The 13,425-nt window shown below is 32.1% G+C and overlaps 1 protein-coding gene and 1 long non-coding RNA gene across 3 annotated transcripts in view; one reads left to right on the forward strand and one right to left on the reverse strand.

Annotated features, from left to right (window-relative positions):
• Window positions 1-897: 897 nt before the first annotated feature.
• On the reverse strand, window positions 898-1,757 carry LOC129943336 (uncharacterized). The gene is made up of 3 exons (XR_008781212.1): window positions 1,466-1,757; window positions 1,080-1,411; window positions 898-986 (listed from the first exon to the last, which is right to left on the reverse strand). It is a non-coding gene; the product is annotated as an uncharacterized LOC129943336 (long non-coding RNA).
• Window positions 905-13,425, forward strand: part of LOC129943334 (DNA polymerase epsilon catalytic subunit 1) — a 42,537-nt gene continuing 30,016 nt past the window's right edge. The window contains exon 1 of one of the 2 annotated variants that reach the window (XM_056052684.1): window positions 905-1,148. In XM_056052684.1, the coding sequence (XP_055908659.1) occupies window positions 1,032-1,148 (117 nt within the window). In that variant the 5' untranslated portion in view covers window positions 905-1,031. The remainder of the gene's footprint in view (window positions 1,149-13,425) is intronic. The other variant, XM_056052683.1, reaches the window with a different exon arrangement.

Consider the following 13,425-nt stretch of genomic DNA (forward strand, 5'->3'; position numbering starts at 1 on the left):
AAAATGTTCTAAGCCAACTACACCTGAAAAAATTGTCTGTTTTGTCGTTTTACAAAGTATTGTGTTATACTTATGTCCATTTCCATCTATACTTAACCAGTTCCAGCTCATATTGCGTTCGCAAATAATTTAAGTAAATAAAAACCAGCACTAATAAATCATTAAATATGTATTTGGTCAATCTTATTTTATATACATTAACAACATTTATTTGGATTGAAATTAAAGAGCTACACAAATCTTCGAATTTAAGACCACGTCAGCACTTCAGATTCTGTTGGTTAGGATTGTTTAGTTTTTGAACGAGGCCATAAAACATTCTAAATAAAGCATTTAGATGTGCCAGCAGACTATAATAATGTGAGAATAGGTTTGGTTTTTGCATCATTTCACGCACACTTTCTCACATTTAGTGTGTACTTAGCTTGTAGGCAAACCGAAATGTCAGTCTGAGATTCCGATCTTGGTAATGGAGTATTTTTGGTGTAGATCAATAACTTAAGGAAACGCATTTTGTGGAGAAATGTTAAGTAACCTTGATTTATTTTAAGAATCAGCTGTTCTATCAAGTTTGTAGCCAGACCAAGATGGCTACTAAGGATTTATATCAAAAACACTCTAGTAAAGATATAAATCCTTCGTACGTATCACCCTCCAAAACCCATTTGTTTACATTGTTGTATTTGTAATGTGGACGAATTCAACGAGAAAAATTGACGTGTTTTCACGCATACATAGACACACTTCCTGAGGTTTTTTGAGAAATTTAATTAAATAAGAGGAGAAATTACACGCACACTATGAAAAAGTTTATGAGGTTGATTTCCGGTTTAGCTTGTAGGCAAACCAAGATGTCTACCGGGGATTTATATCTTTATATAGAGTGTTTTTGATTTATATCTTTATAAGAGTGTTTTTGGATCTGGTTGTGGTCCAGAATCTATATTCTCCGCATGCAATTGCATTTTATTTGTTGTTCCAACGACCTTATTCAAAAAAAAAATTAATAGTTAAAATTTGTTTACTTTGAAATGAGCAAGCGTTATTATAAAGAAACTATAAAAAATGATAATACAGACCTTAGATATGGATATAAAAGAATAAATGACTGTATTTGCAGAACAGGATATCTCATTAACATGCACTCGGTAAATATTTGTTTTTCTTTTGACCGGTAATTCAATTGCACATATTATCTTACGCCAATCAAATAGAATGTAAAAAAGCCTTATTATTTTACTGCAACAGAAATAAAAATCCGAGACATCGAGTACAAAGTAATAAGTAACATGTTTAGTAACATGTTTAAAATTTTGGTTACAAAGCCGGTAAGCAAAGGCTATCAATAAAATCCATCCGCAAAAATTGAAACAGGAGGGATCTGAAATGTTTTACTGATTAGCGTTTATAGCTATCAGTAAATTTTGCTTAATAAATTAAAGGTATTAAAACATTTCCTCCGAACCTGCTCTTTGATGTTGAATTCATCTTTAACTTTTTTATTGATGCCTTGGGACCAGTAAAAAATGGGAATGTCGGTAATAAAAATGAAATTCTGCTGGCATTTTTCAGTTAGGTGATCAGTAGAAAAAAATACTTGACATAAGAATCAATTTTATTGCGTTTATTTTTTGCTGAAAATAAAGCTTTTGATTGTTTAAAAATTTTTAAAAAAAATTCAATTTATGAATTCTATTTATTTACATATGTATATTAGAGTTAACAATATACTCAAATAGACTAATGAATAACACAAGTTTTATTTAAAACATAGGTATACTTAGTTTGGAAAGTGAGGTAATGGTTAGTTGAAGGCATTGTCCACTCTACGAACGTTTTCGCGAAATCAAGTGAAGTTCTATGAGAGCTAGTTAAAAAGGACAGTCTATGTGGTAAGATAAGATGCGATTAATAAAAGTAATAGCATACATCTCCTTTCGGTTCTATAGTGTCTGAATACCAATAAGTTGACATCTTATAATGTAAGAAGACATTTCAATGTTCCAGTTTAATTTATTAAACACATCGTGTGAATCTTTTTCGAATTGCTTATGTAACAGAGTTTCAATAAATAAAACCAAGCATGGAATTCGCTTTGTTAACTAAAAATTTGATATTTTTGTAAAAGTTTAATTATTGGTCAAAAATAACTCCAAGATCTTTTTTTGTAGAAACTACTTTTTCAAGTGTATGATTTCCAATGTTATAATTGTATTCAAAGGAAAATTGTCGGCGAATAAAAGAAAGTGATTGACATTTACGAATGTTCAGATATAATTGATTTATCATACACCAATCAGAAAGACTGTTGATTTTATTTTGCAAAAGATCACAATCGCTTGTACTTTGAATACGTCTAAAAAATTTCAGATCATCTGCAAGCAAGAGACACATTGAGTTTTAAAGTACTTTAGGTAAGTCGTTAATGAAAACGAGGAATAAGATCGGACCTATATGGCTTCCCTGGGGAATTTCTCATGATACAATTATATGATTTAATAGATTTGAATCAATATGTACAAACATACTGGCAACAATTAGTTAAATATGTTTTTAAGCATATTGGAATGAACCCCAATTTATTTAAGTTTTTAAAAAGAATATGGTGATGCACCCCGTCCAATGCCTTAGCGAATGTGGAATCTACTAGATAAAAAACTGTGTTATAAAGGAGATATTATTTCTTTGTGTAAATATTTGTTGGAGCCATTTTTATAAATTGGTATTATATAGGACGTTTTTCATTGAGAGAGAAACAAGCCATGATGAAGTGAGTTGTTTAAAATATTTTACAACAAGCGGAAGCACACTTTTTTAAAAGATTGTGGGGAATTCCATCAAGGCCAACATTATTGTCTTCATTAATTCTCAATTAATGCATTTTGTACTTCTGGTAAAGTTATACTTAAGTGTCCTATGTTTATAAAGCTAAAGGAATGTTCATCAGAAAAAATTAAATTAATTATTTTAAAAATCTCAGAAAAAGCATTACAAATGTCAGTTAGATTATTTAAAGTAGATCCTGGAAATTGAAAACCAATTTAAATTTTACAAAAAAATTAATTTATTTTAACAAACAAAATTAATCGCATGTGGGAATCATACGCCAATCTAGTAAAAATCTCCCCTTTTTGTAAAAACTCCTCTTTTATCTGAAGTTATGTATATCTTTTTTCTTTTCTTTTTTAAGAACACTTTCGTTTTAACGCACTATTAATCATTTATATGTACATATATATTGAAAGTAAATCGACTTACCCGTTCTTCTGCTGTAGTGGCCACTGCGGCTGGAAGGCTAGGGTCGATGAATAGTTTAACGTAGGTCATAAGATTTACGAAATTGTTCACTGTTAACTTCAACAAATAAAAATGTCAATTACATTTTATTTAACGTTTCCCGAAACGTATTTCATTAAAAGATTTTTGGCTTTGAGCAGATTTTATTTGCGCCACAAAAGTTTAAAATTTATTTATTTAAATATTTATTTATTCACATCAATTAGAGATCTTAACATCTACAACTGAAGCGTTCAAATGAAGAAGGGGGTAAGTGACATTTTTGAATTTTTCTGGTTTTTTTCACCAACGAAGAAGGTAAATGAAAACTTAAATTTCTGTGTCATTTGCGTCTTTCTACAATCTCTAGTTTCCAATATAGCCTTACAAAAAATGGTGTAAAGGAGGTAAATGCATCACAAAAGTGCAATATATTAGTAGAAGAAGGAGTTAAAATCACTTAACCCCTTTACGCACTGAAAAATCCAAATTGAAAACATTTTTGTTTGCATGAAGGAGTTAAATACCTAAATACCCCCTTCATGCTACTGAGAGAAATAAAAAAGAGACAATGATTTTTAGCATGAAGGAGTTAAATGCACATTTACCACCTTAATGCAAATAATTTATGATAAAAAAAATTTGTTTGAGAGTGACGGAGTTAAAAAAAAAAAACAAACAAAAAGAACTAAAAATGTCACTTAACCCCTTTGTTATTCCTTTGAAATAAATTTAAAAAAAAATGTGTGGAAGAAGGAGTTAACTGCACTTTTTGAGCAATGTTATCAAAAAAATGTATCTTAAAGCTATTTTTATTGAATGAAGTCCTTATATTTTAAAAGATTGTTATGTGTTTTATTTTTCTTCCTTATTAGAAAGTTTCAGTTGTAAGCCCAAAAAAAGTTCAAAACCAGAAACTTTGAACTCTTATATCTCAAAACTTCACTAATGTCACTTAACCCCTTCTTCATCTGAACGCTTCAACTATATTACAAAAGGTCAAGAAATAAATAATCATTTATAACAAAAAAAAAAATAGGCTTAATAATACATAACATTAAGTGCTTAAAATAACAATTTTATAATCATGGTTTGATTAATTAATTCGATAAGAACAAAAGTATATTATTTTTCAAAGCGTATCTGTTTATATGAAAATTAAAATCAATATGATTTGAAATGATATTAGTTTCTCTTACACAGAGAGTTAAAAGTTCATTACAAGCATAGTTTACCCTAGCAACGTTCTCTTATTTGACGCGAGGGAGCATACAAATCTATCAACGATAAAAGGAAAGGGCATTTGATATAATGCGACAAAATGTCACATTTCCTTCTATTTTCAAGTGATTGAGTTTCAAGAAGTTTAAATCTAGTCGAGTACGACGGGATTTCGATGTTCCAACCTAATTTCTGAATTATAAACCTTGTACATTTTTTTGGATCATTTCAATTCTATTTGAATAAATATTATAGTAAGGACTCCAAATCACACAACAGTATTCTAAGTTTGATCTAACATAGGAGTTAAATAGAGATTTAAGAATAAAAGGATCCTTGAGGTCTTTTGAATTACGTTTAATAAAACCTAGCATTGAATTGGATTTTGCTACAATATATTCTATATGCTTGCTAAAGTTTAGTTTTGAATCAATCACTACACCAAGGTACTTTTTCTTCAAAACTCTTTCAAGAACAAAGTTATTAACTTTGTAATCAAAAGAAATTTTCGAAAATTTGCGACAAAAGAAAAAAAATTGACATTTATTAACGTTCAAGAATAATTGGTTAGTTGTATATCATTCTGTTAACTTTTGGAGATCATAAAAGAATAAAGAATACAATCATTTAAAGAATGTATGCATCTGAAGAACTTTAAATCATCTGCAAATAAAAGTGTACTATAATTTAAGAAGATATCAGCCAGGTCGTTGATGAAAATTAAAAAAAGAAGGGACACCCGAGGTAACAATAATTGGACTAGAGAGTACTTGATCAATACAAACGAATTGTACACGATCCCTTAGATATGACTCCAACCATTTCAACATATTTGAGTGAAAACTAAATTGTTTCAGTTTTTTAATCAAAATAGTATGACTAACTCTATCAAAAGCCTTTGCAAAATCAGTATAGATAACTTCAATTTGGTAGCCTTCTTCGAGTTTATTTAAAACGAAGGGTCTATTCATAAACGCAGAAAATCTGCGCTAGTATAATCGCATTTCTTTTTTGATGCATTTTTGAACGCACTCCCAATGCAGAAAGTCTGCAGTAAACAAAATGGTTTGACTTAGTCCGATTTGTGTGTAAACAGAGTTCATAAACTTCAGAGAAAAATGGCGTATTTTTTCTTCTTTCCAGCATTGAATTCCATTCTTATTCTTATTAAAGTTTTATGTGGTTAGTTGTTCACACAGAACCTACAGTACTTTTATCATCCCCTTAAAAACAATATTTTAAATTATTTTTATCAAAAAATTAACCAAATATTTGACGTTACTTACATTCTTTTCGAGTCAATGCCGCTTCGTCCTTCTTGTTGTAAAGATTATTTTAATAATTCCCGCACTTTCTGCAGTCAAACAAATTCAGCTGCACAATCTGCCCGGCGCTGACGACAGTCTGACGTTTATGAACGGTAGGTACTGCAGTTCGACTAGGTTAGTTCGATCGAAAATCTGACTTTATGAATGCAGATAACGCAGTTCTTAGTTAGGCTGACGTTTATTAATACACCCGAAATTGGAAAAGATAGAAAGATGTTGAAAAGGTGAAATATGCTCCATAAGGAGAAATGTCAACTTTTCAAATATAATTTTCTCCAAGAGTTTCGGTATACTTGATAATTTACTAATAGGACGGTAATTATTTACTTCCTGCTTAGGACCATTTTTATGAATTGGAGAAAGAAATGATTTTTTCCACACTGAAAGAAATTCACCTCTCCCAAGAGAGGCATTGAAAATGAAATAAAGGGGCTTAGATATAGCAAGTGCACATTTCCTCAAAATAATTGGTGGAATTTCATCAGGGCCTTGCTTGCAATCGTTATTTAAATTCAAAAGACCTTCTTCGATTTCCAAAATATTAATTTCTTATTGTCCTATGTCAACCTTATAACTATGATTAGACAATTCGGCTATTCTTAATGGATCTGAACTAGATTTCGAATAATTTGATTCGAAGTAAAGGGCAAACTAATTACAAATATTTGAAAGATCCGAAAATGTAGAACCCAAGTAGTTCATACTGCTAGGAATACCATTTGACATTTTTTTTACTATTAATAAATGACCAAAAACATTTTGCATTAGTTTGTATGTTTGATTCAATCGATAAAATGTAATTTTTTATATAGAAATTTGTTAAGAACATCGAATTTTGTAAGTATTTTTTAAATCGATATTATTCTTCTTCTGGATGGAATATAACTTACAACAACAAATAATACGTATTTATTTTCAAACATGATTTTAACTATAATTTGGTCAATGTCGTACGGACAAGAAGAAGCAGAAGAAGGCGAACTCATTTCGATGCATACGTATGTGGAGCAGACAGCAAGTAGCACACCTCCACCTCTTTCCAAACCAGTAGTCTGAGAACAACGATCTTTACGAAAAAGAGCATAGTGATTGTTGTTTCAAATTTTTAAAAGAACTTTGTGTATTCCTGCGGAGCATCCAATGTTTTGACCATTCCCTTGTGTTTTTCTTTTTTTTTCCTCTTCTTCATTTAGCAGAAATAAAACATTTGCCGCTGCGAATATTGCAGTTAAACAAATAATTTCATTATTTGTATCCATTTCAATCTATAAAGTTCTATATCTTGTAAAAAGCAGACAAAATCCTATGCATGTCGGTAGTTATCACCCGCTCAAAATCTCGAACACAAATGTTTCAAGTTCTTCGTTCCACAACACAAAATGGAAAACGGGTCATGAGTAGTCACAACACATGTAGACACATAGAGTGTTGTGAGCACAACGTTGTGGGCACAACGCGTATAGACAGGCACTCAGATAGTCAATGGATAACCAAGTTTCGGTGAGTGCAACGAAATCATACCGAATAGATGACAGAGACAAGAACATTTGTTGAATTTTCGTGCGCATTACTCCGACGTTTTGGTAATAGCCGAATAGCTGATTATAATTACCAGAACACTGATAAGAGTGCGAGGGAGAGCAATTTAGTTTAGATGTTGTAAATTTTGATTGTTAATTTACATTGAGTGGAGGATGTTGTAAAGGCTGTTGCGTTGATAGGGGCGGGTGGTGGTGGTGTTGGTGGTGATGATGATGACGGTGGTGGCGACGACGACGGCAGCAATGTTGACTGTGATAGTGATGATAAAAATAAAATTTAGATAAATGAAATAAATATATACAGTGATGCTAGAAACATTTCGGGGTTTTTTAGTATAATGCCTTCCTTAATTTCCACTAAGAAAAATTAAACTGAATTTGTGTTTTGTGTTAATTTCTAAAACATATTGGTATACTTTATAATTAGTTTGATGTTTAAGTAACGAGTTTTCTTGTCATTTGGATAACATAATTAATTAAAAGAAACTAAGCTGGTTGTTAGCTGTCTAATAGAAATTATTCGATTAATAAAATGGCTAAAACACGTCACACAAACGCTATTCGTTATAAAAGTATCAACCCGGTACAACACAAAATGTAATCGCTGAAATGCTGAAAATTCCAACTTCTACGGTTCATGACATTATAAAAAAGATTAGAAGCGGAAAATAAGTAGAAGCAGAACATCGTGGCGGACGCCCTCGCAAAACAATAGCTAAAACAGATAGGCGCATAAAGAATTTTCGTCATAAGGACCCTTTTCCGTCATCGAAAAACATATGTGAGGATCTAAATTTATCTATAGCGCCATCTACGGTAAGGAGTCGTTTACTTACTGAAATACATCGTAAAAAAAGGTAAAACATGATATGATAGGTGTATCGGAAAGACTTTCAATTTCTTAATTAAAATATTTAATCAGAGTTAAATTTGCAAAAAAATCATCTGAACTGGACTATACGCAAATGGAAAAGTATGCTTTTCAGTGATGAAAGCAAATTCAACTTATTTTACTTCGATGGTAGAATGACAGTAAGACGCTTAAAGCCAGCAAATGCACTCCCTACGGTTAAGCACGGTGCTGCCTCGGTGATGTTCTGGGGTTGCTTTTCCGGTTCAGGCGTTGGTCCGATACATTAAATCGCAGTAATTATGGCCCTTTTCAAATAAATGGATATTTTGGAGTCAACAATGTTGCCATATGCTGAAGAGAAAATGCTTTTGCGTTGGGTTTTTCAGCAGGATAATGATCCCCAGCATTCTTCAAAGCTGCAAAAAGAGTGGTTTGTTACAAAAAATATTCGTGTCTTAGATTTTAACCCCATTGAGAACTTGTTGGCTGTTTTAAAAAAGGGGGTTGGAAAGAAAACGCACACTTCAACCAGCTCTCTTTTTGCTGCTTTGAAGAATGGGTGGGAGAATGTTCCTGTCTCGATAATCGACAATTTAATCATCTCTGTACACAATATTAATTTTTTTAAGATTAAGTGACAAAAATCCGGTTCATTTTTAGCAGACGATTTTCTGAATTAATTTAATTTTTTTTACCATCATTTATTGTGCGAATTATTTAAACTTGTTTTAATTTTTGTATGATCTAATTACATTATAGAAAATATAGCCTAATTAACCCTAACTTAAAACTAACTTACTGGTCCCATACGGACACAAAGTTAAAATATAACACTTAATACTAATGCCTCTTGGCCCTAAGATCTATTTTACTGTAACTAATTTTATTTATTTTGTATTGATTAGAAAATTTGAAATAAACTAATTTCAATATCTTTTTTTATTTTTTCTTAAAGACTACTTAAAATTAGGTCCTTAAATAAAACTTAAAATACCTATTCCACATATAAACTACTTAAAACTAGGACAACCACATTAGCAAATCTAACTATCTAACATTTTTTGTTTTTCATATTTTGTTGTCCGTTTATTATTCTTATTCCAATTTTAATTTGGTGCCACCATGCCTATTCTACTTTAAACTAAACCCTAAAACTATAAAGTCAGTATGTAAGCCAGCCAAGGCTCAAAACCCCATCCGGACTACCACTATCAAGTGCCGATTGAAGCCACCAATACTCCTGTTTCACCCTATCAGTTCGGTCCTGTTCGGACACAGCCCTATTGAACCGAAGGAGCTCTGCTCCGCCTTGTGCCATGACGTCTCGATTGTATAGGAGTCGCTTATCCACGGTTCGTCGTAGTGAAATTTTAAAATTTATTCAAGGAACAATAAAAACAAGCAAACAAATCGACATCAATTTTTGGCTTTCGTCGAGTTTATGAAAAAAAATAAGGGCATTGCAACGGGAGAATATCGGCTAAAACAAGATAACTATGGGACAATATTTCAAAAGTTTTAAATAGCCAAGGACCCCTCGAAAAAATGTTGAAAGCTGCAAGAAAGTATGCAAACATTTTGTTCTTTTAACCTTATCATGCCATGATTTTTTTAAGGTATGGAAGGATTTCAAATACAACATAAGAAAAAAAACTTCGAATACAACATAAGAAAAAAACTTCGTCAAAACACCAAATGCATCCGTGGAACAGGTGGTGGCCAAATACTCAATACACGTTTTCTCCCCTTGAAGAAGACAGAATAAAGCTTCTAGATTTGAAAGCATATGGGACTGGGATTGATGTGTCTTCATAAGGGTGCTAGGAGGAAAATCGTCCCGAACAAATGGACACGAAAGCACTTCTAGTCAAAATGTCAAAGGCGATGAACAACCAGAATACTCAGAAACTCCGCAATCGCGGAACTGTGAAACATTCGTGCCTTCGACACCAATTTCAAAAACTTTGGTGCAACAAACACAACCATTTTCAAAAGCACAGCAATCGCAGTGTTTTGAAACATTCGTGGATTCGACACCGATTTCACAATCTTATTCAAAAACATCTGCAACAACAGCCAAGAAATTGCTGGAAAAACAAGTGTCGCAGCAGGAACAATACCAAGCCAAAATGCTGAAACTACAACTGAACCACGATGAACACTTGCAAAATCAAACTAAAGAGCTCAGGAAAATAGCCGATGAGCTAAGAAAATAAAACAAAAAAATACGACTTATAGAATTGGAAATTAAACAAAAGAGAACTTGAGAGACTGCAAAGGGATCTTAGCCAACAATCTGATTATGTTCCTTTTTAAATCAAAGAATAAAAGCCTGTATATCTAAATACATACATATTCATTTACATTATTTATTTTATTATTAACTGACCAGATCTTGCGGTACTTTAGTACTTTAGTTTCAGTTTATTTATTTGTAAAGCTTACACAGTAAGATAACTGATATCTTATAAATTTGTGAGAGCCTATGACTTAACTTAACAATTCAAAATACAAAAGCAAATAATATAAAATAAAATTAAAGAAAAAACTAAATTTATCGAAAAAATATTATTTTACTTGAAAACAAAGAAATAATAGAATTAAAAGAAAAAAAAGGAGAAAGAGATAGTTAAAGTTAAGAAGAGAAGATAAGCTAAGTTAAGTAAGTTGCTTTGCTTTGAAAAGAAGATTTTAATACTTTTTTCTTTTCTTTTCTTTTCTTTTCTTTTCTTGATATAACCAGGCATTTGCTTGCGTTGAGAATCAACCCATTGCAAGACGCCCATTAAGATATCTTTTCTAGTTCTTGATTCAGGGTGAAAACGCAGTCTTCAATTAAACCCAAAGGACAGCTTTTGTAAATTTGAATGTCATCATGTTTTGATACATTTAAAGTTAGCTTTAAGTTTTATATTAAGGACCTTATTTTAAGTAAAAATAAAAAAGGACCTTGATATTAGTTTTTTCTCATAATTTTCTAATAAATACAAAATAAATAAAATTTAAATTGAAATAAAATAGATCTTAAGTCATAGTTTAAATTAGAGTGTCCGTATGGGACCATTAAGTTAGTTGTAAGTTATGGATAACTAGGCTAGTTTTATGAATTTTTGTCTAGCTTTGAGATAGGTTTAAGAATGAATTAATAAAAATGAATTAAAAAAAAAAAAGTGCGTCGGACTGTCATGCAAGGGGTCTCGGGTTCAATCCCTGCCTGTGCCATCTTAATTTTAAAAAAAAATAATTTTCGCGGGTACTGCCTCTTGCGAGGAATTGACAAATCCTTCAAGAGTAATTCTTGTCATGAAAAAGTGCTTTCTCAAATTAGCCGTTCGGATTCGGCCCAAAATTGTAGGTCCCTTCCATTCCTGACAACATTACTCGCACATAGGAATGGTTGAGAGTTGTAAGTGACTAGGGCTGGTTCACAACAGACTGTTGCGCCACCCAATTTATTTATTTATTTAAAGATAGGTTGAATTTGTGACGCAATTTATTCAGAAGTATCGAGTGATTCACCATGTCGAATGCTTTTGAAAAGTCTAGTAGGACTAAAAAAGTTACTGTGTCAATCGAGTATAGTCCCTATGTCTTCGCGATTATTTTAGTTAGTGCCGTAATACAGCTATGTTGTGAACGAAAAACCAATTAAACATCGACTAAAAGGTTGTTGCGACTGATGAAGCTGCTTAATTGTTTTTGCATTATCCTTTCACATACTATAGATAGAAAAGGAAGTATTGAAATCGGTCTAAATTCATTACATAGCGAGTTTTTGGGAATAGGAATTATTTTGGCTTTTTTCCATTGATGCGGGAAAATGCCAGTGGTAAGGATTGTATTTTTTATATGTGTAAAGTAAAGTAGAAGCAGTGGAAGAATAGCTTAAATAAAAATTGGATTCAAATCATCAGCACCAGTGGCATAGGACTTTATACTTATGCAACTTTCAACTATGTCTAAGGCGGTCACGCAATCGAAACTGAACAAAGTGTCTGTAGAAGTTGGTGGTATGGTATTGAGAGAAACATGATCTTTTGGAGTTACTAATGGTGTAGGAGCAAATTTACTGTTTAGCTCATTTATATTCATTGCAGCTGGAAAATTATTTCTTTGTTTACCTATTCCTGGTGGAGGTTGTTGCATAGTTTACGACCATCGACCTTTAATCTAGACGCTTAGAGTAGAATTATAATTTTGCGCGTCTAACGTCTTGAACTACTTTATTTCGTAGTGTTTTGTGCAACTTACTGAGCTCTTTAATACGGAAACTTTTCCAGCGTCGGTATGCTAGATCACGCCGATTTATTAGGTCTTTAATCCTACTAGCAAACCATTGTTTATTTTCGCAAATCCTAGTTTGTGTTTTCAATGGAACGTGTTGATTAAATAAAATACTACGATTTGTGTTTAAAAACTCGACTTGGTCATCTGGTGAAGGCATTAGGAAAATGTCATTCCATGATATCATGTTTATATCATTTTCAAGATGTGTTTTATTGATATTCTTAAAATCTCTAAACTGAATTCTAGAAATTACTTGGTTTACACTTGAATTTAAATCATAGGTCAAAAAAATAAGATCATGTCTAGAAAAAACTGGAGTTTCGAGCTGATCATATAACAGTACTCGATCGATTTCACTCACATAGTATTGATCTAATAGCGTACAAGATGACTGAGAAAAATGGGTTGGTTGAGTAACGTTGACTGAGTGCAAGTCGAAGGATCTCATGTTCTCAATTAACCTTTTGTCAGTTAAATGGTCGCAGTTAAAGTCACCGCATGCGATAATGTTTGAAGAGATGACAGTAATTTCTTCTATAACTATAGATTTGTTCCAAATAGATATACCTATTAGGTCTATAGATATTTCCCAAGAGAAGATTACCCTAACTGCCTTTAACCTCCAAAAACAAATACTAGCAAGAAGAGCCGGGTAACGAATAGTATAACTTCTTATAGGTAAGGTTTTCCCTGACATATATAGCAACACCTCCTCCGCGGTTGCACCTATCAGACCGGAAAATCCTATATCCGCTAAGAGAGTATGTTGCATCTTTCACAGATGCAGAGAACAAAGTTTCGAAAACACAGTTCGCGTCGATCTGCGATTCTTCAAAAAGTAATCTGAATTCATCAAACTCTGATTATTGATATGAGCAACTTTGAAACCGTCACGTCGACAACTCAAAAATTTTAACAT

Source organism: Eupeodes corollae, chromosome 1, assembly GCF_945859685.1.
Source record: "Eupeodes corollae chromosome 1, idEupCoro1.1, whole genome shotgun sequence".
Classification (NCBI taxonomy): domain Eukaryota; kingdom Metazoa; phylum Arthropoda; class Insecta; order Diptera; family Syrphidae; genus Eupeodes; species Eupeodes corollae.